This window comes from Fukomys damarensis, unplaced genomic scaffold (genome assembly GCF_012274545.1).
Source record: "Fukomys damarensis isolate Sample0158 unplaced genomic scaffold, DMR_v1.0_HiC HiC_scaffold_24, whole genome shotgun sequence".
In the NCBI taxonomy this organism is placed as follows: Eukaryota; Metazoa; Chordata; class Mammalia; order Rodentia; family Bathyergidae; genus Fukomys; species Fukomys damarensis.
In genome coordinates, this window is record NW_022900936.1 from 66676163 (window position 1) to 66704013 (window position 27851).

At 46.8% G+C, this 27851-nt stretch overlaps 1 protein-coding gene across 1 annotated transcript in view; it reads left to right on the forward strand.

The window, feature by feature from the left end:
* The window catches only part of Pdia5 (protein disulfide isomerase family A member 5), an 85418-nt gene that overhangs the window by 299 nt on the left and 57268 nt on the right, over positions 1 to 27851 (forward strand). The window contains exons 2-3 of the mRNA XM_010619520.2: positions 21776 to 21902; positions 24179 to 24266. Coding sequence (XP_010617822.1) covers positions 21776 to 21902; positions 24179 to 24266 — 215 coding nt within the window. The remainder of the gene's footprint in view (positions 1 to 21775; positions 21903 to 24178; positions 24267 to 27851) is intronic.

Consider the following 27851-nt stretch of genomic DNA (forward strand, 5'->3'; position numbering starts at 1 on the left):
GGGGGACCGGTGCGGGGCTTCGGTCCGGGGGGCGTCACCAGCCGGGGCAGGAAACCCGCGGACTGGAGAGCGCGCCCCGCCTCAGACTCCCGCCCCTGCACCTGTGAGAGTGTGGGGTGCGAGAGGGGTGCGTCCTCGTTGCGCAGCCGGGAACCCCGTTTTAGGAGCACTCTTGTTCTTGGTTTCGACTTCAGGCGACTGGAAACTGGCTTAGCACCTGGGCCTCCACCCGTAAGCTCGGCTGGGCTGGCTGGGTGGGGTCGCCGCCCAGAGGAGTTGTGCCCCACTCACGTTTGACGCTAGCTGGAGCCTCGGCCACTTTCTCCCTGTGTGGCGCGGCTGATCATTTAATGTCCCTGACTTGGTTTCCTCACTCAGGGGATGGGGACAGTGAGGATAACCCCTGCCAAGGTTGTCTGGAGGGTCGGATGAGTAATCTGCAAACTGCAAGATCATACAGGAGTGGAGGAGGGGTGAGGTCAGGGAGGAGTGGGCTGCCGGAGGGGCCTTTGGGGCACTTTCCAGGGCATCCCCTGGCGAGGTGGGATGACTGTATTCTGCGGAGTCAGGACCAGCTTCCATCCCTGGCGTCCTTTGGGGGTGTGGTAGAATGGAAGCCTCGGCCTTTTTTCCCCCGCATCTCTCCTGTGACTTCTGGTCCCTCTGATCTTAAGACCGTCCTGACTCCTTTTTTCCTGAGGCTTCCATCCCTGGCGTCCTTTGGGGGTGTGGTAGAATGGAAGCCTCGGCCTTTTTTCCGCATCTCTCCTGTGACTTCTGGTCCCTCTGATCTTAAGACCGTCCTGACTCCTTTTTTCCTGAAGTTCCAGGGGACTTCCTGCTCTTGGCATCCTCACCACCCTAGACTTTTCACCACCACCCCTTGGGTGGGGCAAGGATGCTGGGCAAGTGGGAGGAGAAAAAGAGTGGGGATTGAGTGGCTTTAAACTCTTCATCTCCTAATTCCTTGACCTTTTGGGATCACAGTAAGTACTGCCCCCTTATCTTCTTGTCTGGAAGTGGGTGGGGAAACAGGCTCCCAGTTCCCTGAGGGCTTCCTCCCTTCAGGAGCGAGCCGGGTTAGATCTAGATGGGGCCTCTGCGCTTCACTGTATCTGGCTCTGCTGGAGCTATTTGCCCTCAATTCCTGGAGCCAGTTGGTCTGGCTGGTCTCCAGGCCAGGTCGGGCAGAGCAGGGGACAGGGCCATCTTCCCCTGAGCCCCATCTGCTCTTCATACTTGGGCTGTTTCAAGGGGCCCTGCTTTCTTTCCTTTTCTCTCCACCCTGTGAAAATAAAACCTTGGGAATCTGATGCTTCATTCAACAAACATTTCTTTACCAACCACACTGTCTGACAGAGTTGGATTTTGGATGGGGAACAAAAATACACATTGTGCCTGCCCTCTGGTGTTACCCTGGGTGGGGTAGGTTTTCAGACCTGTGAGCAAATAGTGACAGAAGTACCAAGTGCTAGTACCCTAACTGCTGCAGCCTCCACCAAATGGGAGCCAAGTGATAATTTAAAGGAGGAATTTAGAGGGAGGATCAGCTGTGGTTTCCAAGGTGGGCTGAGCAAGGGAGTGTATCTAGCCCAGCAATGGAGGTCTGCAGATGCTCTCAGCAGTCCTTAGCAGGGACAATTTACATCTTCTCCTTTCCCTGAGTTTAATGGGTGTGAGGCAGAGGGAGCAAGTCTGAGGGGCAGTGATGGGCCGACCTGATAAGGCTTCCTGGGTCCCTTCAGTCAGATTGGGTTTATTTGTTCATTACTTACTGAGGGCTGTTGTATGCACAGCACAGGGCTATGGCCCGAGGTCCAGTACAGTGGTAAAGTGCAGTGGCCTCTTTTATCCTCAGCTTCTCACTATGTGGTTTTAATTACCCGTAGTCAACAAGAAGGATAACAGTACAATAAGTTATTTCAAATGAGAGACCATATCCATATGACTTTTTTTACAGTATAGTTATAATTGTTCCATTTTATTAGTAATCCCTTATTATTCCTAAGTTATACATTAAACTTTTTATGGCCATGTATGTGCAGGAAAACCAGCATATCTAAGGTTTGGTACCATCTGTGGCTTCAAGCATCTTGAATTTGGAACTTTCCCCTTTGGACAAGGGGGTACAACTATATAAAGGCGTCTGCAGAGATTTGTGTATAGAGATATACAACTACCATGCTTTTTATAATAGCAAAAATATGGGAATATTTATAATGTTCAACAATAGCAGCATGGTTAAATAACATTTGGTGCTCTTCATACCATGGGAAGTGATGTTTGTTAGTTTGGCCTGCTGTAACAAATACACCATAAACTGCATGGCTTATAAGTAACAGAAACTTATTTCACACAGTTGTGGAGGCTGAGATCAGGCTGCTAGCATGGGTGGGTCCTCTTCCTGGCTGGAGACTGCTGTACAGTCTAGTTGTACAGTAGACACTAGATACAGTAAGATTTTATGTTCTTCTGTGACAGAAAGAGGACTGGAGAGCTGTCTTGGGCCCCTTTTTTAAGAATATTGGTCCCATTTGTGAGGGATCTCCCCATGGCCTAATGATACCCCAGTGGCCCCATCTCTGGATACTGTCACAGTGGGGGTCAGCAAGCATTTTCAGCATAGGACATCTAGGTGAGCACATTCTGTTCATTGCAAGTTTTAAAAAGAATATATTCACTAGGACATAATGTGTATTGTTAAAATATGTTATGATGTCGATGAAGAACATCTGAAGATGTGCAGAAATGCTTAAGTGCGATTATTAGAAAAGCAGGATATAAAACTCAGTCTCTAAGTTATGTATTTGAAGAATCAGTAGTGCATCAAATAGTAAGTCATTGTTCTAGAAGATGGAGTGGTGGATGACCTTTGCTTACTTTTTTGCTTATGCTTTCTTACACTGTCTGAATGAATATATATTCATTTATAACCAGAAACATTAGATATTTTCTAAGAGATCTCTTTGAGAACCTTCCCTAAGCCTTTCAGAAGGATACCAGGATAGAAAATGGTACTGTCGACCGGTGGGCCAAGTTGGGCCCTATGTTTCCCAAGCTGATGTCCCTGTCCCTGGGGCTGCAGTGGGGCAGGGAGCGCTGGAGTACCGCTGCAGCCCTGCACCTAACTGCCTGCTTCTGGGCTGCGGCCCTGCTCCTCCTCTTCCTGGCAGCAGGGCTTTCCCTAGAGCCAATGCATGCTGATTGCCATACGATGCTGTCCAATTCCCAGAATGGAGAAATGTCAGCCAGAGAGGGCATCTCCCGTTCAGTGGTTCTCACATGTCAGGTCAAGACCAAGTCCGGCTGCTCTTACTGGTCTGCAGACAAATTGGGAAAATATCAGTGGTGAATGGTTTGGGTTTTTTCCCATGAATCCAAATAGTTTCAATTAAAACACTTGTCCATTTTCCTGATTTGATGTCCATATTTTGGATGGTGTGTTTACAGTGTTTTTCTCCAAAAATGAAACTGTAATTACCTTAAAAAATTCCTTCTTGATAAAAATTATTTTTAAATGCATAGCATGTATTATTTATATATTTTTAAAAATGCAGTCTGTTGGGATTCAGCGGTCTGAGAGCTGATCTCTTTAGCCTTCTTATTTTATTCTTCAGTGCTGGGGATGGAACCTAGGGTACTGTACATGTTAGGCAAGGGCTCGACTGTTGGGCTCCACACTCATCCCCTCAACTCTCTCTTATTTTATGAGGCTCCTGGAGGCAAGAGACTTAGCCACCCACTTAGTAAGAGCAGAGCCATGAAGCTAGACCTGAATTATAAATTGGATTCTCTGCACACCTCTTGTCTTTTGCTTTCCCCACCTCTGACTTCTCTGCCTCTGTCCCTGATGGTAGCTTGAAACTCAAATGGTTGGGAGTGAGGGGAGGGGGTAAGACACAGAGCTCCACAGAACAAACCACAAAGCCTAAGGGAACTCCTGGAGGTTCTGGTGTGGTTGGCCTCTAGGCCTCAAGGGAGGATCCACTGTCACAAGGAAGGGGGCGGAAAGGTGAGTGGAGGTCCAGAAGGCAGATATTTTGCCCCGGTCTCTCCTGCAGAGCTTTTAAAGTATGCTGGCTTTGGTTCTGCACCTCTCTGGGACCATTATGTATTTAATGGGCTTTTGAGGGCTGGCCTAAGGACCTAATGCCATTTATAATACTGTTTCAAACCCAGAGTGCACTTTTCCCACAGAAATAAACACATTACAGAGGAAGTCTTAAAACAGACACATCACATAAGGTGGAGCCATGGCTGAGTGCCACTTGAATGGTAAGTGCTGACTGCTGGGACTAGGGTTAGGGACAGGCAGTGGGGCACCAAGTGACCAGAGAAGGCCCCAGGAGTGAGGTGGGAACTGGCCTTACTCTGAACTCTGTGACCGCAGGGATCCTGCTGTCGGGCTGTTGTGTCCCCGGCACCAAGCCCAGGGCCTGGCATGAGGGCATCCCAGCGTGTGCTGCGTAGACAGAGTAAATGCTCGGGTAGGGAAACGAAGTCTGCAGGATACAGATGTGAGGAATGGGGAGCTCAGGCTGGGCAGAAGAGGATTTGAGTCCAGGGAAGGGAAGAAACTGGGAAAGAGGATTGCAAGGAACCTTAAATGCCCAGTGTTGCCCTGGGGACTGGATTCTGTAGACCATGGAGAGATGTGATGCAAGCAACCCTTTTCATAACATCAGTCAGGCCCCATGCTGAGCTGGGTTGCAGGGGGGAGGCAGGGTTACTTTTCCCAGAACAATACTTTCATCCTCCTGCTTTCCTCCCTGTTATCTACAAGGTGGAGTCAAGTGTGATGTGGTGGAAAGAGCTCGGGCTTTTAGCCAGTGAAATGCTCAGCAGCCGAGTGGCCTTGAGCCCTGCCTCACTTTTCTTGGTTGTAAATGGTGGTAATGATATCCATCTTGCAGAGTTAAAAGGATGAGAAATAGCACAGGAAGCACACAGCACAGTGCTTGGCGTGTGAAAGCGCCCAATCAGTGGGAGCTGCCGCAGCCTTGCAAGCTGTTGAATCCAAGGTGATAGGGGAAGTCGGGCAGAGGAGGTGGTGGGCGCTGACCCTCCGCCCAGCCAGAGGCAGAGTGTGAGCAGGAGGCAGCACAGCCAGGTGGGGCCCGTCCTGCTGTATTCCCCTTGAGTTCCTTGAACTGGCCCCTGACTTGCCTTGTGTCCCCCTCCCCCATGCTCTTGCTGGGACACTTGGGGAGCGGTATGAGCAGAGGTGGTAAAGATTTAAGCCACTACCTTTCTGCCCACTTCCGTGTGACAGTGGATCCTCCCTCGATACCTAGAAGCCAACCACACCAATCCCTTAAGGAGTCCCATTCAGCTTTGTGGTTTGTTCTGTGGAGCTCTGTGTCTCACCTAGTGCTTATGGTTGAGGCTAGGTGATAAGAGGTCGGAGATAGGTGCCGGGGTGTAAGGAGGGTTGAAGTTCTTTTATGTTGCTTATACTCCCCCACCCGCCACCTCACCAGCACCCCTGGTATCTTGGGGCCCACGGGGAAGAAGGGAACACCAGTGCTCAACCAGGCTGGGCTGGGCCATCCTGCAGCACACACTGGGGCCTCTGGCTACTGGTTTACAGACCATCTCCACCATGTCAGCATGGTGTTGAGTCCAAGTTAACTTGGAGAGGGACACTGGTAAAGCACTGTGACCCCTAGAGAGGGGCGGGTGGGTAGTCAGAGCTGGGAAGCGATGTGATATTGTTTGTGACCCGGAAGGTGAAGGCACAGAAAATTAGGTTGGGGTTGCACAGTAGCTCACTTGGAGGTTTAAGCAGCCACGTTTGGCAGCTGTTTTCCTGGGGGTCCATGCTGCTTGCTCTTTAGTGTGGCCCAAGAGGAGGGACACCATCTAGGCACACAATGGCTTCCTCTTCCCCAGTAGCTCCATCCGGTGCCACATGCCAGTCTGTGAGCCTTTGCAACTGTTAGCCTTGCAATCATGCAGTGGGGGGTTAATGACACTCAGATGGTGTGAGGTTAGAATAGCCTTTTTGCATCTTTTTATTGCTCAAACTCTCACTGAGGTCCCAGTTGTAAGTGCAGTTTTCACTCATTACAGCTTGCAGGGGCAGGGGTGGAGTATCCATTCCCTGCAAAAAATCTCACACTTCTTCCAGCCCTTTGGTATCGTAAATGAGTGAGCAAGTCCTTTTGTCCTTGTTGAAAGAAACTTAACTGAAGATCCAGGCTGAGAATCACAAGCTGGGGCTCAAATATACAGGTGACCTGGCACCAGAGTTCAGGTGTGGGCTTGGCCAGAAAGCTCTCTTGTCAGGCCAAGTAGGCAAGCGTCCCCAGGGACCAGCAGGTTTGATGTCACTAAGGGGCCTGATCTTGCTGTGTCCTGGGCAGAGTATTGTGCACAAGTCCACAGTAGGGGAACAGGGACCAGCATCAGCATCCTATGCTTATTGATAAAACAGGTACTTGTTTGTTTCCAAACAGATATTTCCTTGAGAATCTTTATAAGCCAGGCCCCAGGCTAAAGCACCAGGAAAGGTAAAGATAAAGAAGACAGACACTGTCCCTTCCTCTAAAGGCCTAGCTGGAGGGCCACTGACTAATAGCTTCATTCAGGGAGTGAGTGCTGGGAAGAGAAAGTGTAGGTTTCCCTCACCTGATGCAGGCAGTCAAGAAAGGCACAGGATCACACATCCTCACATCCACAGGACCTCAGGAATATAGTGTATATTATAATGTTTCTCATATAAGATAAACTGTGTGATACTTAAACTCGTGTATCTGACTTATTTCACTTAGCATGATCTCAATTGCATCCATTTACCTAGGAATGCCTCAAGTTCATGTTTTTTTTTTAATGGCAGAGTCATTCTCAACTATATCTAAAGAAATACAGGGCAAGGGATTTAGCTCATTGGTACCACGCCTAAGTTTGATTTGAAGTGGGGGGATACATTTTATCCATCTGATGGATATATGTGCTGTTTCTAGCTGTTATAAATTGTGCTGCTATAAACATGGGTATGAATAGTCCCTGCAATTTTATGACTTACTCTTGGGAAGATGCATGGGAGTGGAATAGCTGGGTCAAATGGAGTTGTTAGTTTTAGCTTTTTGAGGAAACGCCACACTGATCTCCATAGTGGCTGTACTAGTTTACATTTCCACCAACAGTGTAGCAGAGTTCCTTTTTCCCCCTCTATCCTTGCCAGCATTTGTTATTATTAGTTTTTTGACGATCGCCATTCTTTCTGGGGTAAATGGTATCTCAGTGGAGTTTCAGTCTACATTTCTCTAATGGCCAGAGATGACAAGCATTTTTTCATGTATTTGTTGGCCATTTGTGTTTCTTTTGAGAGTCTGTTTGTTTCAGTTGCCCATTTTGTGATTGGGTCTTTTATTTTTTTGAAGTTTAAATTTTTGAGTTCTTTATATATTCTTGCTTTTTGTTCAGGAGGTCATGTTGAGCCCCATTGAGAGCCCTCTGGAGGGGGCTGAGGAATGCAGAGGAAGAGGGGAGGATGGAAACTTCTGGCTGAGAATGGAGCAGGGGGTGACATGGGGTCCAGAGAGAGCTTTTAAATTATGAGTCAGGGATAGAGTTTCTCTAATCTGGCTGTGGATGTAAACCACTTTTATGAGTATGTGCATACACATGGATTTCTGGGTCATCCAGACCCAAGTGATTTTCTTCAAGGTTAAGGCCCAGGAATCTGTATTTCTGAAAAGTCCATACTTAAGAGTTGTGGTTCAGCTACAAAATGTATAAGGTAATGTTTAGATGATTTTCTATGGCTGTGCAAAATAACTCGAGATAATCAGCTTAAAAGGAAGAAAGGTTTATTTTGGCTTATGGTTTCTTAGGTTTCAGCCCTTGATTGCTGGGCCCCAATGATTTGGGCCTATATGGCACAGTGGACTATGGTGAAAGCATATGGTAGAAGAGGCCTATCTATTTTATAGCAGCTAGGAAGCAAAAAGAGATAGCAAGGGTCTGGAGTCCCAACATTCTCTTCAAGGTCATACCCCCAGTGACCTAATCCCTCAGTAGTCCTCATCTCCTAAAGGTTCCACCATTTCCTAGTAGTGCCACAGGCTGGTGACCAAGCCTTTAATATCTAAACATAGGCCTTTGGGGGTCATTCCCGGTCCAGACCATAGCAGGTGACAGCATTCATCTTGTGTGGCAGGTGATATTTCACCAGGCAAGGTAGCTGCTCTCCACTGATTGGTACAGAACAAGTTCTGCCCACATCACAAGCTGTATCATTTTTGTCTGCTGTGACATCACTTGGTCTGAGCACAGACTGGTTTTGCTTTTGTCTGAAGGGATTTGGAGAATTGCAGATGTGCAAGTAGCAGAGAAAAGATGGATCAGGATGTCACTGTGACTCTTTCCAGCTCGTCAGACTTAGTCACTAGATTGGAAGGAAAAGAAGACTTGCCAGATTCTTGGGCTTTGAGCTTTTGTTTTGTTTTGTTTTGTTTTGTTGTGGTACTGGTGGGTGAAACCCAGGGGCCTCTCTCACTGAGCTACACCCCCAGCCCTTTTTTAATTTTTAATTTTGATACCAGGGTCTTGCTGAGTTATCCAAATGGGACTTGAGCTTGAAGTTCTCTTAAACCTCAGCCTCCCCGAGGGCTGGAATTACAGGCACTACTCCCCGGCTTCCGCCTTTGTTCTGGATGAAGCTATAGAGAGTGGGTGGCAGCTCTGGGTATATCTGGGGAAACTATGCACATAGAGGGACATAAAGAAGAAGACCCAGGCCCAACGACCTTCTTTGGCTTGACCCGAGTTGAATCTCTTAAGTCCTTTGAGCCTCAGTTTTCACATGTCCAGAGTGGGCATAATTCTACCTCCCACACCCAGTCTCTATAGCAGTTTTATAAACATTTTTAATGCAACTCCTGCAAGAGCAATTATACATTTTACAACATAGTCCAGGACATACATACATTATAGCAGACATAAATGTTCCACTGATTACCAGGGCTTACTAAGATACACTCTGATGTTTTCTATTTAATGTCATGTTTAAATCATGCTGATGTCACTCACTGGATTGATTTTTGTGACTTGGCTCTTGGGTTGAGACCTTAAGGTTGTAAACGTGGTTTAAGATTCCCCACTGTAGAGGATTGAATGAGATAAGGTGTTAAAGGCTTGGCTGTGCACCATGGGCCATGGCCACTTACTTGTTATTTTCTCATCAATTAACAGAGCTTTGAGGCAGAGCTGGATTTCCAGAGTGGGAATTCACCTGCTCCTCCTCCTCCCCATTGCCTAATTCAGTGTTCCCTCTACCAGTTCTTCCTAGTTAACAGGCCTGGCACACCAAGCTGGCAGCCACCCAAGGCCCTCTTGGCTCTAGAAGAGGCTTTCCAAAACATTAAAAGCTTCAGAGACAGAGTCTTGGTTAAATGCACTGCAGCTGTAATCTCAGGATAAGAAAACCTGTTTTTATAAGCTCTCAGATCAAGCGTCCAGCCCCTGACTTGTCTCTTGTTGACAGCCACACTTTCTATTGGGAGTGTGGAGTGGAGTTGGGGTTATTATGCTATGTAGCCCTAAATATAAGATGTAGTTTCTTTAAAAAACAAAATAAAGGTTGAGCAGCTTTTATCCAAAATGCTTGGCCCCAGGAGTGTTTTGGATTATGGACTTTTTTTGGATTTTGGAGTATTTATATACAAGGGGTGATCAGAATATATTGTAAATATTTTTTTAAAACATATATGCAGTGAATGTTTAAAAAATTATTATAATAGAAGCCCAGTGCCATTAATTACCCTCAAAATATACCCCTTCACGTTGAACACATTTTCTTATCGTCCTTGGCACTTTCAGAGGCAGTTCTGGATCCTTCGTGTCTTTGTGCAGTGTGATCAAAATATAGTGAATGCAGCTGCTGAGCGCCATCCAATGAAAAGGCAGGCTCATAAAGACATCATGGTGTGTCCTCATCTACCTTGCTCACTGGATTTGGCCTGATGTGACTTCTGGTTCTTCCCCAAAATCAAAATAATCTTGAAAGACAAATGTTTTGAATTGATTGAGGATATTGAAGCAGCCACACTAACTAAACTAAACACATTAATGAAAAAAAGACTTCCAGAACAGCTTCCAAAAGTGGTGAGAACAATGGGAAAGTGTGTTTGAAGCAAAGGGGAGTATTTTGAGGAAGATTAATGGCAATGTGTCTTTCACTCTAATAAAATTTAAAATAATTTTTAAATACATGTTTTTATCATACCTCATACATAATGAGCTATCTTGGGGATGGAACCCAAGTCTAAACACAACATTCATTTATCTTTTGTTTTTGTACCGGGGATCGAACTCAGGACCTTGTGCTTGTGAGGCAGGCACGGCACCACTGAGCTAAATCCCCTACTCATTTATATATGCCTTCCACACATAGATGGAATTTAATGCTATACAATTTTTTTTAGCACATTTGCATTGTGACATGTCACAGGCCAGGTGTGGAATTTTCTCCCTGTTCTTAGGTTGACACTCAAAAAGCTTTGGATTTTGTAGCATTTAGGATTGGATTTTTAGAGCAGGCATGCCCAACCTATAAGAAAATGTAGCTAGCCTTATATTTATAGGAACAAGCAGTAAAATTGCATGGCTCAAAGAGTCTGTCTTCTTTTTTATTTTGGTACCGGGGCTCGAACTCAGGTCCTTGTGCTTGTAAGGCAGGCACTGGAACCACTGAGCTAAATCCCAGGCCCGAGTTTGTCTTCATTATGCTCCAGCTTGAGTGCTGGGATCTCTCAGACTTGGGTCTGAATCACAGCTCGCTTACTTGCTGTGTGACCTTGAGCTAGTGCTGTGGTTTGGATTTGAATGTCCCCCAAACGCCCATGTGTTAAAGGCTTGGTCACTGGCCTGTGGCACTACTGGAAGGTAGTGGAACCTTAGGGAGTGGGGCCTACTGGGGGAGGAAGTTAGGTCATTGGGGGGCATGACCTCGAAGGGGACATTGGCACCCTGTCTCCTGTTCTCCTTGCTTCCTGGCCATGAAATGAATAGTTTATTCCTCTTTATATGTAAAATGGGTGTGATGAAGTACTTAACGTCTACCAAGATAATTAAATCAGACAGTTCCATAAACAGTCTAGATTGCTGCTGGGCACACAGCAGGTATTATGTATTTTTAGCTATCACAGTCAGTGAGGGCTAATCCATAGGCCCTGGATTCTGGAATTGAAGAATCCTCTCTTGAGGATTCCTTGCCAGATAGATGGTTTTTCCATTTCTCTCTAAGTAAGCACATTAGGATGAGGCCCATGGATCCTGCATCCCAAAGATAGGGTCAGTTAATCTGTCTCTCTCTGCTATACACAGGCACACACACATTCTCAGGGACACATGATGCTTATTTTTACTTCAAAGGCTTCTGGGTAGACTTTTGAGCATCAGAAAGTACTGATCATGAAAGGCCCCAAACTTGATTTGCAGTTAGGCCTTTTCTCCTGGTGAAGAGTGGTGCTCAGCCATGGTAGGTGGTGATAGATGCTTAAAATTTGCCCTTTCCAGGAGCATAAATTACTCATTTAAAAATTATTGTTCTATTTATATATTTCTTTCACATCAAAGCCATTCTAATATTTGCTAGGTATGTGTGACATATAGGTCCTTTTGCAGCTTCTGTGTAACAGTTCCTATAAAAATTCAAAATGGGCTGGGCATGGTGGTAAACACTTGTAATCCTAGCACTCTGGAGGCTGAGGCAGGAGTATCGATTGTCAGGAGTTCAAGGCCAAGCTGAGCTACACTGTGAGTTCAAGGCCAGCCTGAACTACACAGCAAGACCCTGTCTCAAAAACAAAACAAAACAAAACAACAACAAAAACCCAAAGTGACTATGCAAGAGCCCATGTGTGAAGGAGCAGACCATCCAGCTAGAGGTGGACAAGGGCAGGTGAGCCTGCCAGTAAGCCTGGCTTCCAGGTAAGCCTGCTAGACAGTGACGAGTCTCAAGTAGACTGTGGGAGAGGCAAGGCCATATTTGCTGAGTTCTGGGGATCTCTTTTTTGTTTCTTTTATTAGGTAAGATATTTTCCCTCTTAGTCAAAAGTAGTGACAGCCTCATAAGAGAGTAGCAAGAAAAATACAAAGTACTCTTCATATACACTACTCAGGTTCTACAGATATTAGTATTTTATCATGCCTGTTTAATCATACTCTTCTTTTAACATATAAAGTTTATATATGATGCTTCTTTGCCTACTAAATGCTTCTATACAGTCATATAACATACAATGATGTTTTGATCAGCAGAGGACTGCATTTCTTAGAACTAATCTCCATTGTTCAGTGACGCATGACTATAGTCCCTAAAATTCAAGCACCTTCTTTTCTTTATAACCACCATACAATGATCAAAACCAGGAAGGCAGTATAGTTGTTCCTCAGTGCCCTTTGGGTTCCAGGATCTCTACAGATACCAAAATCCATGGATGCTCAGTCCCTCCCTTATGTAAAATGGCACAGAGCAGCACTTGTATGTGTGCCTGCTCGTACCTCAGATCTTCACTAGTGTATTTATAACACATAGAATGATGCAAATGCTGTGTGAGTAGTTGTTCTGTTGTATTGTTTAGGGGCTAGTAAGTCTGCACATGTACAGATGAAATTTCATTTTCAAATGTTCCAGTGTTGGTTAAAGCTGCAGGCATGAACTTCCAGATACAGAGGACGAGCTGCACTTGGCTCACGACCCAATCCAGAAGCACACCTTGCATTTAATTGTCCTGCCTTAGTCTCTCATGTGGAACACTTACTCAGTTTTTGTCTTTTCTGACCTTGCCATTTTTGAAGCATTTTCCTCAATCTGATTTTTTGTGATGTCTCCATTCAGTACTTCATATCAGAAGGCATTTGACAGCAGTTTGATGTTAATGTTGGTCCCGCAGTGGAGGGGAATTCTAGCCCTGTTTATTCACAAAAAGTTGCATTTTCTGATGGGGAGATACTTTGAGACTGTTAATTATTTCTGTAATGGTAGCTACGTGGTGGTAAAACTTTTAAAATACTGAAATGGGATGTTTTTAATATGATGAGTTAGAAAAACAGATAAAGTGGAAGAGTATGAGCAATCTAAGAATAAAACTTTAGTTTTTGTTTTCTTATAGTCTTTTTCTGAGCATAATTTTGTTTGCTTAAGGTTATGATCACACCAGGTATATTTTGAATTCTGTTTTTAAAATTTAACATTAAGACATTTTTTTTTGCATTGAACCATCTTTAAAAACATTATATAAGTAGCTGTAATGTTCTGTTGAATTATTTACTCCAATTTGTATAACCCTTCCTTTGCTGTTGGACCTTTAGTTGTTTACAGGTTTTGACTCTTCATGAGTAGGATTGTGTGAGTCATTTCTGTGTCAGAACTTTTGCTAATTTCCTCAAGACATACTCCCCAAAGTGGAGTTACCGAGTCAGAGAGCACCGGTACTTTCAAGATAACTGGTACATTGTGCCAAATTGTTTTCCAAAAGAAAAAGTTTAGGTGTTTGCCAGAAGTGTAGGACATGGCTCATATTTTAAGAAATTCAATAATGTTGCTTCTCAACCTTTCCCTTTTTTTTCCCCCACCTATGAAAGTTCATACTAGATTAATTTCTTGTAGTTTTAATTATGAAATATAGGTATCAGTTCCCCCCAAAATAAATTACAGTACAATGTAGCACATTACTCTTTTCAGGCTCAGCATCCAGATGAGCTTTGATGTCAGCAGGGGGCTGTGTCTAGGGAAGATCTCTGGACAGGAAGGGAGTTGAGGTCCCACATAAAGGAGCAGGGTATTTCACCTAAGAGAGCCCTCGGAGGGGGATGTGTGGCCATCATTACAATGGTCATAACTGACAGATGGCGTGGAGGGGAAGAATTCAATTTCCCAGTGACTGAGGCTATCCAGGGTGAAGTAGGTAGGGCTGAGGAGACAGACTCTAGAAGAGTATAACACACTGAGTTCCATCTGTAACCTGCTAGGTCCAGCCGAGTCAGAATTGTGAGTGTTGGCTCTGGAGCTGAAGGTGGCACATAAACGCTGTGGAGAGGATATATGTATGGAAAGCCTCCCAGCCCAGCTCAGCCAGAGGGTCTTTGCCTGTGCAGGGTCTCCTCACTAGAAAAGGGTGAGGTAGGGGAGCCAGAGAGTCCCCATCTAATTCTCCTTGGCCTTGTGGGTAGCTGTTGCCAAATGACTGAGACATCAGTGAGGACAGACAGAGTGAACACTTGGAGAATCAGAAGGCACGGGGTAAATCAGTCCCTGGACAGTTTCTGTCTCCTTCCTGATACAGTTTATCTAAATTATAATACAAGATTGGGTGCCTTACACACTTGAAATATCCCTAGTGGGACCGATGCTCATATTTCATCCTAGTAAAAGCTCTTGTTCCTGTAGGTACTCAAATCTATATGTGTGCTATCAGACCAAGATGATAGTGCCATAAAAAGACCATTTATTTTACTTATATAGAAGCCAGGAGAGGGCTATTCTAGGGCTAGTATATCCCTCTATGGTGTCAGGAAGCCAGATGTCTTCTATCTTGTTAACTCCACATCTTTATCAAGTCCTTCCTTTCCACTGTTTCAAGGTGGCTGCTTAAGTTCCAGCCATCTTGTCTAAATTCCAGCTGGCAGGAAGGAGGAAGTGACTAAGTAGACACATATCAGATGCCTACTAGGGGCAGTTCCTGAAAGCTGCTGCATAACACTTATGCTTACATTCCAACAGCTGGAATTTAGCCACATAGCCATACTTGTTTCAAGGGAGACTGAGAAGCAAGGGTTTTATCCCGGGTGGCCACATGCCCAGGAAATGTCAGCAGCTTCTGCCCAAGGTATAACTACTGCCTGTGGTAGTAGCCATGAGAGTAGATGTCTCAAATGGCACAGTTGGAAAGCACTTTGGAAATCACTTCTCGCCCCTCAGTCTTCCAGAGGAGGAAACGGAGACAGCAGGAGGAATGACTTGTCCAAGTGTACACAGCTGGTAACTCAAGATCAGCACAAAACTTGGGGTTCTGACTCCAAGTACATTGCTCCCCAACCCAAGCTAAGAGCCCTGAGTTCTCAACGAGCTCCAGGCCTCTGACCCTGGATTCAGACCCTCCTCTGTTTCCAACCTTTTTCCCTAAGCTCCTGTACCACCAGCTTCTTCAGCATCTAGATTTGCAGATTCCAATATTTCAAAGCTATTGTGAGCAAAATGTGGGTTAAACTAAAACTGGTTTCTTCACAACTTCCAGCATAAGAAGGGTATCGTTTTTCAGGTGACAGCAAAAAAAAAAGGTTGCACCCTACCTCCACTGCTTCTCCTAAATGTTCAGCTTTGGATCCCAATATTCCTTCTTGGCTGGACACTGTGGAAATTGACTGTCTCTAGCTCTGGGTCTGCAGCAGGTGGTGAATCTAGGAGGAGTATGTGAGGGCCCTGGCTTGTACCACAGTGTCAGAGCTTTTTTAGGTGGGGAGTAAACTGTGGCGAGGACTGGTTATCTTCCAGCCTTGTTGGACTCCAGTCTGGGGTGAGGGTGGGAGGATACCAGGCTCATCCAGTGAGGAGGGAGGAGTGCTCATGCTGGTGAGCAGGTAGAGTGGGCACAGCCCCACCTACAGCCTCTGATGAAGAGCAGATCTGGGGAATTGCCACTTGTGGGATCTGCATGCCATTGGGTCCCCTGGACTTGTGAAAGGAGAGTCTTAGTGTAATCTGGGCAGGGATGTCTCCCCTTGGCCTCTGCGAGGTATGGACTCTCTCCTGCAGGCTTGGCCTGTCTGTTGCAGCAGTCCGGAAGCTGGTGGTGGAGAGCAGCAGGGCCCCTGGTTAGGAGTCAGGGACCATTCTAGTCCTGGCTCTGCTGCATAGCTGCTGTGTGTCCTTGGCTTCTTGTGGTGGGAGTGAGACGGTTTGCTGTGAGGGGCAGGGTCAGCATGCATGAGACCTGGAAAGTGCTCTCCCAATGTGCCCCATGACCTCTAGCTCAGGGTCGCTGTGCAGCTGGCTGGCCACACCAGGTTTTCTGGTGCTGAATGTGTGTACGTGTGCACTCCTTCCTGCCTGGACCTGCTGTTTGTCTGATTGCAGGCAGGCCCTGGAGAGGAAGAGGTGGTTCCCATTCAGTCGTTGCCCTTGCTTACTAATAGTAGCAACACAGATAATGAACAACCATGATGTACGTTTGTATGCCAACCGTTGCGTCCATTTCTTTATGTCTTCCCCCTCATCCAGTGCTGAGCCAGCCCACCAGGTGGGCATTGGTATTATCCTTCCCACCTTCCAGGCAGTGACAGCACTCCGAGGGCTAGTAACAAGCCTGCTGTAAATGGCACCTGTGTTTACCGCAGATCTAAAGCAAGGACCCTTTCTGCAGTATCTAGAAGATGGTGAAGGGAGGGGAGGAGGGAAGAGTTTAGAAACCCCAAAGCTAGATGGTCAAAGATGGCAGACGCCTGGTACAGGAGCAGGGCAGGGGCCTGGCAGGTGATGAGGATGTGCTCTCCTCCACGATTGCCCCAGCTGTGTGGGTTGGTGTAAGGATGCTGTGGGGGCACCATGGGTGCTGGTAGGCTCTGAAGAGAGAGCCTTGGACAAAGGAGGAGGAGTGTGGGCAGGGTAGTGACCCTGTGACAGAGGTTAGGGAGACTGGTCTATAGTGGATACAAGCAGGAACAGGCTTTGGGGCACCTGTGTCCCCGCAGCAAATTTCTGCCCTGCACTGAGGAGACATTTTTGGGGTCTCAGCTCAGCTGGTTGGGACTGCTGGGTCTTTATGTACCAGCACTACTGGTAGAGCAAAGAGCTGATGGGTAGAGAGAAGGCTGTGATCGGAGGTCAGAGGAGTCTGTGTGGGGAATGAAGATCTTTGTTTCTCCTGTCACTAGAGTGAGTCACAAGCCTGGCAAACACAGGAGCGATGCCACCACTGTCTGGCTGAGGGAGCGCCCTTGCAGTACTGCCCTTTCCTGCTAAGGGCATGACAGTGGAGCCCATAGGCTACATGTCATTACCATTGTTACTGTGGCAGCCACTATTGCTGTTGCTGAGGTTTCTGGCCTGTGACTTATGGCATCTTCAGGTGCACTGTAGGCCAGTCCATCAAAGGCTCCCTAGACCTTTCCTCCAGGAAAGAGAGGTTAAACAGCTGGGAATATTTTCCCCTTGGGTTTAAGGAGAGAGAGGAAGGCCTCCCTTTTGGCCCCCTGCTGTGGTTGCTCCAGAGAGTCTGAGGAGGATCTTAGCCTTTCATCCCTCTTCTCTTTAGCAAATGTGAAGTCTCAGATCTCAGCTCTGTGGACATCATCTCCTTGGGTTCTGCCTGAATCTGCCGCTGTTTTTCCTCTTGCACTCAGACCTTCAGATCCTGCCTTTCTAGACAAACCCCGTGTTTCCTGTGGGCTCCATCTTCCACGGGACAGCCCATCTTCCTGCCTCTGCTGCATCTCTCGCTCCCCCTTGTCATCCAGCTCCTGTGCTCTTCCCAGCAGCCTGCTTCCCTCCCCCCACAGGTCCTCCTAGGTGTCCTCCTCTCACTACTCATTCTGGTCTGTCCCCTCCTCATCCCTGTCCCTTTCTACCCCTGGACTGAGCTGTCTCCAGTCTGCTTCCTCTGGCCGTGGCCTGCACTCTGGAGGACCTGACTTTGGTGCCTTCTTGCTCACAGGTCTGTACCCTGAGCAGGCAGAATCTGCCATCATCTTCCTCTTCATCTTCCTCGCCATTCCGCACTTAGAATACTGGGAGCCATGTTAGACATTTGCCTCTTCCTTGTTTAACCTGTGAACAGGCATCACATTTGTTGTTTTTCCTCTAGAAGTAGTGGAATTGACCCTTTTCTCCTCTCTTCAGCAGCCACCCAACTGTCCCCTTCCCCCAGCCTCCCTGGCCACTACCCATCTACTTCATAGGCACACGAGTCTGTACATCCCTGAGCTGCTCCTGCTAACCAGTTAGCAGTGCTCTTCACTTGCTTCCTGCCCAGGCCAGCTCTTGAGCCAGACCCAACAGGGCCCCCAGCCTAGTCCAACCTGCTTTGCCTGCCCTCCGCTCCAACCCAGGCCCTTATTATGCTGTGGGCTCCCTGGGTTTCATGATCTGCCACAGACACACATCATCACATGTTCTGGGCAGGACCTCTGCAGATTAGGAGTGTGGTCTAGGGCTGTCATTGGTCCTGTTTATTAAACTGGGCAAACATTTCCTGATGGTTTTTGGGGGCCCTGTCCTCCAGAGGTCTTAGTCTTTGGGGAGAGGAAGTGGGGAATGCAGGCCCTTTGTGGAGATTTTTAAAGCAGGCCAGCTGCAGGGAGCCAAGGCCAGCTCCACTTTACTGTGCCGTGATGGGTTTCAAGCAAAGTCAATTTGCTCAGTGTATTTCCGCCAGAGCTTAAGTCCTCTCCTGTGTCACAGCAAACATTGGGTCAGAGGCTTTGGTGTCAGCCAGTAACGTGGTTACTTAATCTCAGGCAGCCCATGGTTTCATGGCCAAAGGGATTAACTGGTTTTATAGAAGATAAACCAGGTAAGCCTGAGACTCAGGCTCCAGTGGTTTCTTGTGGGGCCACTGTATCACTGTGGCCAGCTGTGGACCTGCTGCCCAGACCATGCTGTCTTTTCCCTCTTCCTGGTTCACAAGGCATAGGTGCCTGCCAGGCTGTGGGACTCGTCTACAGGTCAGAGCCCTGGACTAGGCAGTGGTTTTCTCAACTGGTCAGATTATCTGAGGATTAACAACAGCAGCGAGTCAGGATGTTTTTCCAAGAGATTCTTTTTTTTTTTTTTTGGTCTCATCACCATGTGCATTGAACTATGGACTATTTAGTCTGAAGTCCATTAGCCACCTGGGAGCAGTTGGATAACAGACTACTCAAGTTGAAGTAATTTTTTGGTGAGCTTCTGGAGTGGCCTGAATAAGGGCAGTGGATCTTTGTCCACAGCTTGGGCAGGGTGGGTTGAAGGAGAAATAATTCCCCAACTGTTTCTCCTAGATGGTTTTACTTTGGGGAAAAGGAACCTTTGGATCCCAATGGAAGGTTATATTTAGAAACACTTGACTCCAGTCATGTTTCTGTCTTCCATTCTGCTGAGATGGAAATTTGGATTGTATATTATGGTAACTGATTCTGTCAGAGTGCTTTCTGATTTATAAAGCATGTTCAATAAGCTATCCCATCTCATCCTCACAGCAGTCCCACGAGAAAGGTTTTATCCCTACATCAGATGCAATTCGCTACGCCTCTGAAAGGTTGAGTAATGTTGGCTGGTCATCTTATCCTTGAGTGATGGGATTTAGACTCAACTTAAGACATCTGGCTAAAAAGAGGCAGAGGACTGAGAAGGCCTGGGGACAAATTAGGATGGGATTCAGTTCCTAGTTGTATTTGTTCTCTCTTCTCTCTCTCTTTTCCCCCAGTACTGGGGATCAAGCCCAAGGGTACTTTATTACTGAGCTATATCCCTACACCTTTTTTAATTTTTAAGACAGAGTCTTTTTAAATTGCCCAATCTAATATCAAACTTGTGACCCACCTGCCTCAACCTCTTAAACTTGGGTTACAGGCATGTACCATTATACCTGGCTCATATTTTTCATTAAAATTTTTTTTTTTCTGGCAGAAATGAAAATTCCTCAATATGATGAGACATATAAAATAGTCTCCAGTTGCCTCTTTTGTGGACCATATTCTTCCATGATCTCTGTCCATCTTGGACAGAATCTTCACTATCCACATGGTAACTCTTCTTGCCTTTCTCTTCCATTGGATCTTTGTTTCCTTGGTTCCATGTCCCTCCTATTTTTCATGTACTCCTTGTTTGATAGAGCATGGCTTCCTGTGTCTTACTAAGAGTGCTTTGCTGGCAGAATTTGCGCATCTGATGTCTTTGGCCTGTGTGACTTTACTCTCATGATTGACAGATAGTTTGGCTGGGTATAGAATTCCAGTTGGAAGTGATGCTTACCGAGAACCATGATGGCACCACTTCACTGCCTTCTGGTGACCTTGTAAGCTGTTTTTTTGCCATTTCTGACCTCTGATTTTTTTTTGCTTGTTTGTGTTTTTTGTTTTTGCACCATGGATTGAACTTGCAAGGTGGGTGGCAGAACCACTGACCCAAACCCTCAGTGCTCTGATTTTTTTGTATGTGGTATTTTCCTGATTTCTTCATCAGCAGTCTTCTGAAAGTTTCAGTTAATGAACCTTGATGAGTCTATTTTTATTCATGATGCTGGGGTCTCTTAGCTAAAGACTCACACCTTTCATTTCTGGTATTTTTTTTTCTTTTTTTAAAACTTTCATTTCGTCTTTTCTTCTGCTGGAATTTAATTTAACTTCTGTACTTAATAGATCCATTTTCTTATTTTTATTATCGTATGCCTATCCTTTTTTATTTCTCAATCTTTTTGTTTTATTTTCTAGGAAACTTTTTCTGTACTATTTCCACCCCCAGTTGTTTCTGTGATAGTTTTACTTTCCAAGGATTTTTCCTGATTTTTTTTTTCTTCATAGTGTTCTTTTCTTGGTTTATGGGTGCACCATTTTATTTCTCTGAGAATTATAATTTTGTTGTTCTTTTTTTTTTATTCAGAGTTTCATCTTTCTATTAGTTTATTTTCATCTCTGTCTTTTCTGTTGGAACAAAAGAGACCCGTGAGCACATGCCTAATCCCAGCAAGTTCAACTTTGAGCCCAGCCTAGGCAATTTAGTGACTTAGCAAAACCCTGCCTCAGAATTTAAAAGGCCTGGGAATGTAGCTCAGTGCAAATGCCTTGGGTTTACTCTCTAGTGCCATTAAGAAAAAGAAAGAGAAAAAGAAAAATTGGGGTGGGGAGACAGACACCTGGAGGGTTGGTGGGTCTTGGTTACCTGTGGAAGAGCAGGAACTAGCCCATGGAGTGACAGCTCTGGAGTGTGAGGAGGGCATGGAGGCAACTTGCATTCTGGGAGCCTCATAGTGAAGTATTGAGTGGGAACTCATATTTCATTGGCGGTCCTTTAAATAATTTACACTTAATAGATCCATTGCTTTTCTTTTCTCTTCAGAGAAAAATTCTCGAATAACTTTTACTGGGGAGTGAAACTGACAAGCAGCATCTGTAAGGGGGCGGTGCTGGGGGCAGGTACCTAGACATGGGTGATCTCAAGGTTTAGCTTGTACACTTTCCTGTGTCTCCCACACTGTACCTGGTGAACCCCTTGTCTTCTGCCAAGCAGGCCAGGAGTATTGTGCAGGTGCCTGGGCTAGGCAAGAGGATCTGCTTTGTGGCTGCACCTCCTTAGACTTCACTCCCCTTACCCTGCTTTCAGCCCACCCTTCATCATGCCTGCAGCACCAAAGGTTTTCCAGGACTCTCTGAAGAGAATGGCTTCTTTCTTGTTGGCTGAGTGAGACATGCTAGAGCCTCTCTCCAGCCCATTCCCACCCAAACATTAGTGGGTATCTTGTTTTCCTGAGGGTTTTATGCTTTGGTGCTTCTACGTGGGATGGAGTTTTGAGCTGTGCCGGTGTGTGACATGTGGGATAAGTGACCTCCCAGGAAGCTCTTGATTGCACCCCATACATCCTTATGGAAGTGCAGTGGGTGGCAGGGCAGGTAGAGACTGGGTGTGGGCCAGAAAGTGTGCTTGGATTGGTATATTGAGGGGGCCCTGCAAAGGTCGGTCAGCTTTATCCCCTGGAAGTAAAATGTGCTCCTGACAGCATATCTCTGGCCCCTGATTCTTCCTTGGGCTAGTCCAGAAGCTGAGACTCATGGTCCTTGGCTCTTTGATCCCCAGGTGGTTCTGCCAACTTGGCTGTCCTCTGGAAAGGTCTCTTCACTCATCGAAAGAATATCTGACCCCAAGGACTTGAAGAAACTTCTCAGGACCCGGAATAATGTGCTGGTGCTTTACTCTAAATCTGGTGAGTATCCTTTCTGGCTTTGGAGTCACTCTTCAGGATTGGGAGGATTGGCAGAGGTGGGGCAGAGGTCAGAGGCGGAGACCTCAGGGCAGTAACTCAGGGAGGGTGCGAGGCTGTCAGTTCTCTTTGGAAGACGCAGGCAGAGTTTACAAAGGGACATTAGTTCATCCACTTTTGCATCCTGAGGGTCATTTCGTGGGAAAGTGCCCTGGATCTTCTCACGGCCTGGGAAGGGAGAGGACATCAGCCACAGGTGAGACTGACACTGGTTCCCTGTACGGTGTGGCAAGTCCTCCAGGACAAGCTTCACTAGAGCTGTTGATTAACTGCCTGAGCTGGCTGGTGCCAGCTGAAATGGTCCCAGGCTTGACACTCAGCCTAGCTAGTCGCCTGGCCCTGCCCTGCCCTGTCTCTGTCTGTCCCATTGTGGGGTCAAACCCAAGACTGACTTTAGAGTGGGCCCCGAGCTGAGGACATAGCATCGTTTTCGGGAGCAGTGGCTGCCGTTCTCCTGACCTTGAGGCTGGCAAGGGCATGTCGGACAGAGGTTTACTTGGCTGTTGGCAGCAACTTTGGGAAAGGGTGCGTGGCCAACTCTTTTGATGTTTCAGCAGAGTTAAGTGTTTTTGCTGCCCCTGAAGTTGCCAAGTTTTCCATGCCCTGGAAAAGCAGCAGCTGGTAGCTGGGCCAGTTCCGCACAGCCTCCCCCAGATCTTATCCTCAACTCTCACTGGCATATGGCTGATGAACATTTCAGATGTGTGCCCCTCCTCAGACTGCACCCTCTAAGCACCATGGCACCTGGTTGTCCTCGGTGCCACTTATTGCTTGTCCCTCTTCCAAGGGTCTGGCACACACTCCCTGCGTTTGCTGTTGGGAAGCCAGCATGGACCAGCATTTCTCTGCTGTCAAAAGTGGGGGGCAGTGGAGAGGCAGTAGGTTCGAGTCCTGTATTCAAGGCCCTAAGTAAATACAGCTCACCCCTTGGATACTTCTGAAGCTGGGCCAGCTGTCAGTGCAGGAATGTGCTGTGGGCCTTCTCTCATCCGCTCCTTTGCCACAAGGGAGACAGTGCAGGCTGTCAGTTGGCATCTAGTTTAAAAATGAGGATATCAAAGCTAGCAGGGAATTCTTAACTTGCTTGAGGTCCACGAGCTAGTGCAGCAAAGCTTGTCCCCTCTGCTGCCTTTGCTGCTTCTGTCCTCTGATGGGAGACAGGAAGAAAAGAGTTAATTCTGCAGTGACAGAGAGCTTTTAGACCAGCATGGGGCAGAGACAGGGAATCATTGTAGGTCAGAGAGCGGGAAGGTGGGGACTCCAGGTCTGCTACAGAGGGAGGGCCTGAGTCCTCTCCTCTCTTTGCCCTTCTCCTAGCCCAGTCTGGGTGCTTTATACCAGAGTTCCTGTGCTGCTAGTTGCCAGGCTCCTTCTGGCTTTGGTGTGCTGGGTGCAGGGCCTGGAACATGGCCCCCTTGACCATGCCTGCTGCATGAGACTTGTGACCTCCAGGGGGTTTTTGTGAGCATCGTAGAAACTGGATTTTCTCCTATCCCTACCATCCTTCCAAGTGGCATCTCCTTTTCTGTGGCTGAAAGGCAAGGCTGGGGCGAGGGTACTTTATATTGCTTTCCTTTATTCCATGCCCCAGCCTTTCCCCGGAGCCTGTCTGGCATCTGGAACAATGGCTTTCCCATTTCTGTGGCTGGCTGTCCCCTGTGGTCCTGGCCGAGGTTTCCTGGGAGTACCTCCTCTGAGCAACTTGTGCATGTTTCTTGAACAATGCTTTTTGTTCATATTTGTGAAAGGCTCAGCATGCTTTGTATTCACAAACGGCTACCATTTTCCACACTGGAAGAGCAGCTCTGTGGAGACACATAATTCAGACATCATTTCTGCTTGGCCTTAGGATGTATCATGTGGTTTCTGGCAGGAGAAGGCAACAGATTGCCCTCCCCACCAGCATCTACCCGGCGCACCTTTTGAATGAGCTTGCTGAGATCACATGGGAAAGGTGACCAGGAGTCCGCTGGTTGCAAGTGTCAAACACACCACAGCTACTCCACTATGGATCATTGCAGGCTGGTGGGTTGAAATCCTGGTCCTGGGGTTTGTCCTCAAGGCCCTGCTTTCCCATAGTAGTACCCAGGTGCTTTTTTCCCTGACCTGCAGGGATGGCACCGGACCAACAAAAGACTCTGCCTTTCTTACATTCACTTCATCTTCCCCAGGGCCAAAAGCCCTTGGATACAGATGTTTAATTTTCTGTTCTTTTACAGAGGCGGCCGCTGAAAATCATCTCAGGTTATTGTCCACTGCGGCTCAGGCAGTGAAAGGACAAGGCACCGTCTGCTGGGTAGACTGTGGGTACGTCCTGGGCATGTGCAGAACACTGCTGGGTTCCTTGACTTCAGGGGGTTGCCCTTTGGTTAATATGCCGGGAGTGTTGGGAGGTTCATCCAGATGATGTTTGGGGGCACCTGTGCCCTGGCCGGGGAGGTGTGGCTCTGTCTCCCTTTCTTCCTCATCCCTGTCCCTTTTCTCATTTTTTTGTAAAGCTTTCACTTCTGTTGTGTTCTTTTGTGTTGCTTTATTTTTTTATTTTTTAAATTTTTTTGGTACTGGAGATCAAACTCAGGACCTTGCACTTGTGAGGCAGGTAGCGGTGCCACTGAGCTAAGTCTCCAGCCCTGTGTTGCTTTGTTTTGAGAGAGGCAGCTGACAGGAGTTCTCCCTGTTTTGTAGAGGAGGCCTAGCTGCCCAGAGAGGCAAGGCTCACATATTGGGTTGGTTGTGGTGGTTCTGAAGCAAGAACCACTAGTTTAGCCTCCAACCCAGGCCACCCCACTCGATGTCTCTGCTGTCTGCAGCGCTGAGGTTGTGTAGTCAGCCGGCACCTTGTCTGTGCTTTGTGTGGGCCTTGACTCTGAGCTGGCTCAGGCCTGTTGAGGCTAGAACCTTCATTGTGGCTATTTTTGCTTGAGCCACAGCCCTCTCACTGCCTGGCAGGTTAAGTGAGCTATAGGCCCCACTCCAGTGTAATCCTCTTCCTATTCAGTTTGAATTCTAAATGGATATTTTCCCAGTGAAGTTTCAGGACACCTTGATTTTAAGCTGATGACCTCAGACTTGTGCTGCCCATGATTAGAGAGAATTGAGGGAGATTCATGTTTTCACAAAGCAGTGAATGAGGCTAAGAAAGTAAGTCTTGGCCTTCTAGTGGTGTGAATATGTAAATGTGAATGAGCAGGCACATTGTGTGTGTGTGTGTGTGTGTGTGTGTGTGTGTGTGTGTATCTGACCTCAAACCTTCAGATTCATTTGATAGCAGCCGAGCAGAAAAGCCTGCTCACTAGTTGGTCATTGTGATCTTAGCCATGGGTTAGTTCTGATACATAGCTGGTCTCAAGGTATTCTAGTCTCCCAGGTGTCTCTGTCTCCCACATTTCGCTGGCAGTGTTCTGTGTGACTGGTAAAGTGACACAGCCTATCAGAGGGGACAGGGCACTTTGGAATTTCCATATCTGAAGATGACAGCAGTTCTGCTAAGCTGATGGAGACTTATTTCAAGGAGTTTTCAAGAGTGGCAGGAACATGCTTTAGTTGTTGTTTCTACCTGGGTCCATTTGTCAGCCTTTACCAGCACTTACTTTGCTTTGAGAATCCATGAATGAGTAGAGGAGCCCAAGGTTGGAAGAGGAGACAGACTCAGCCAAGTGTACACTCCAGGTGGAAAGGGCTTCAAACAGAGCTCTGTGTGCAGAAGGGCTGTCACTTAGTGCAGTGTGGAAAGTAGAGAAGAGTTTCCCGGAGGAGGAAAGTTCAGGGGAGGGACAAAGATTCAGGGTGCCTTGTGTTGCTGGTGCCCTGGCTTGTTCACTGCCAGGCAGCTCCCTGTTCCAGCCCCAGATCGGCTTCAGAGCATCCAGAGCAGGCTGCCTGAGCTAAATGAGGTAGGGTTCAGTGTGAGTACAGACAAGGAAGATTAGAGTTCAGCAGTAAAGTTTGAAGTCATGATGTCTGGAGCCAGTTAAAAGTGCCAGTGGGGAAATCCAGTGAATTTGATGTGCTGAAATTAAACTTGAGATAGGGTCCACTTGGGCTTTAAAGAGACACCCTATGCAAAAGGGTAGGTGGTTCCACACAACTGCTTTTCAGTTTATTGAATTTATCCCTGTAAGAGGAAGTGTAAACTAAAATGTTCAACAGCTTCGAGGTAGAGATAAATAGGTGGGTTGTGGAGCCAACACACATTATGTTGGAAGGCAAAACATCTGCATCTGAGTTTGGAAGTAAGAGGCAAAGTGTAACTAAAATCTTCCCGAGCAGCCCAAGGGACCACTCTCAGGCTATGGTCATCCTGATAGCAGTTCTCAGGGGCCACAGATGGACATGGAGATTTCAGGGCACGATCTGGCTCCTGCCCTTCTGCTCACCTGGTCCTGCTCCTGGTTTCCTAAACTTGCCCTGTAAATCCTTGGGGACCCAGCTGTGTGAACCCCAAAGGGCCTGTGATGGCCGCTCCCACTGCTGCTCCATGTGTAGTCCGTCTGTGTCTGCCGGTGTGTGAGGGAGATACTCCCAGGCTGGGCAGAGGTGTTGGGAATGCTTTCTGCGCCTGTCGCTGGGGAGGAGGCGACACAGACCAGTGCTAGTCTCTTTAGCCACTGCTGTTAAGCAGCAGAGATGGTCACTGCCTGCACTGCCCCACATCCACACACCCTGTGCCCTGCCAAGGTTTGCACCTCTGCTTCTCCAGCTCTGCTTCCTGTCCTGCCAGCGAAGGTCATGAGGGCTTGGAATGGGAGCGACAGAGGGAGGGGTTCGGGAATGAACTGGCTGCTCCACCTCTTCCCTTCAAAGCACGGGTGAGGGGACAGGGAGCCTCTGGCATGAGAGGACACTGCTTTTAGATGAGTTGGTTACCCTGAGTCCATTTCCTTATCTGCAGCATGGGAGCAGCATAGTTCTGTGTGTTCTGCTTGCTTTCCTGGTCAGTGCTGTGGAACAGGAAAATAAGAGGAAGCACAATTTCAATGTGAGGTGCCACTTTGCTGTTATCATTCATCTGGACAAAATTGTTGAGGAAGAAGCTGGACAGGGAGGAATAGCACATTTGATCATTGGACAGCTTGTTTTTTTCCATTAAGTTTATTGGCACTTTTTAGGTGTACAGTACAGTTACGTTCATCATGCATCGTTGGGATCTTGTACCTTTACATGACAGGTCTTGATTCTCAGTTTTTCCCCATAACCCCTGCCCTCCCTTTACCCCCTCCATCCTCCCCTATTTACAAAGACTTTGTTTCCATTTTTTCCTTTTCTCATGTTTTTTCTTTTCCCTTATTTCCTTTCTCCTACCCTTCTCATTTCCCCTACACCTTTAGCCCTTTTCTTCCTATTTCACATTATCAGTTTTGATTGAACTCTTGATAGCAGCCATTCTTTCTAGGGTGTGGTGGAATCTCAGTGTTGTTTTCATCTGCATCTCTTGAATGACCAGAGATGTTGAATATTTTTTCTTATGTTTATTTGCTTCTTGTACTTGTTTCTCTGAGAAATGTCTGTTCATTTCAGATGCCCATTTTTGAACTGGGTCTTTATATATGGAGGGTCTGATTTTTTTAAGTTCTTTATATATTTAAGTTCTTTATATATTCTAGATAGTAGTCCTTTGAGGAGCAGCTGTTAAATTTTTTTCTCACGTTGTAGCTTGTCTCTTAGCTCTGTTGGTGGTTTCTTTTGCAGTGCAAAAGCTTTTTAATAAGATGATATCCCAGTTGTTGATTCTTCATGCTAGCTCTGTGCTACCAAGGATTTGTTCATAAAGTCTTTTCCTATGCTAGTATCTTCGAGAGCTCTGCCTAAGTTATCTTCCAGCAAGTTTAGTGTTTCTGTTTTAATATTTTAGATCTTTAATCCCCTTGGATTTTAGTTTAGTGTGTGAAAGGT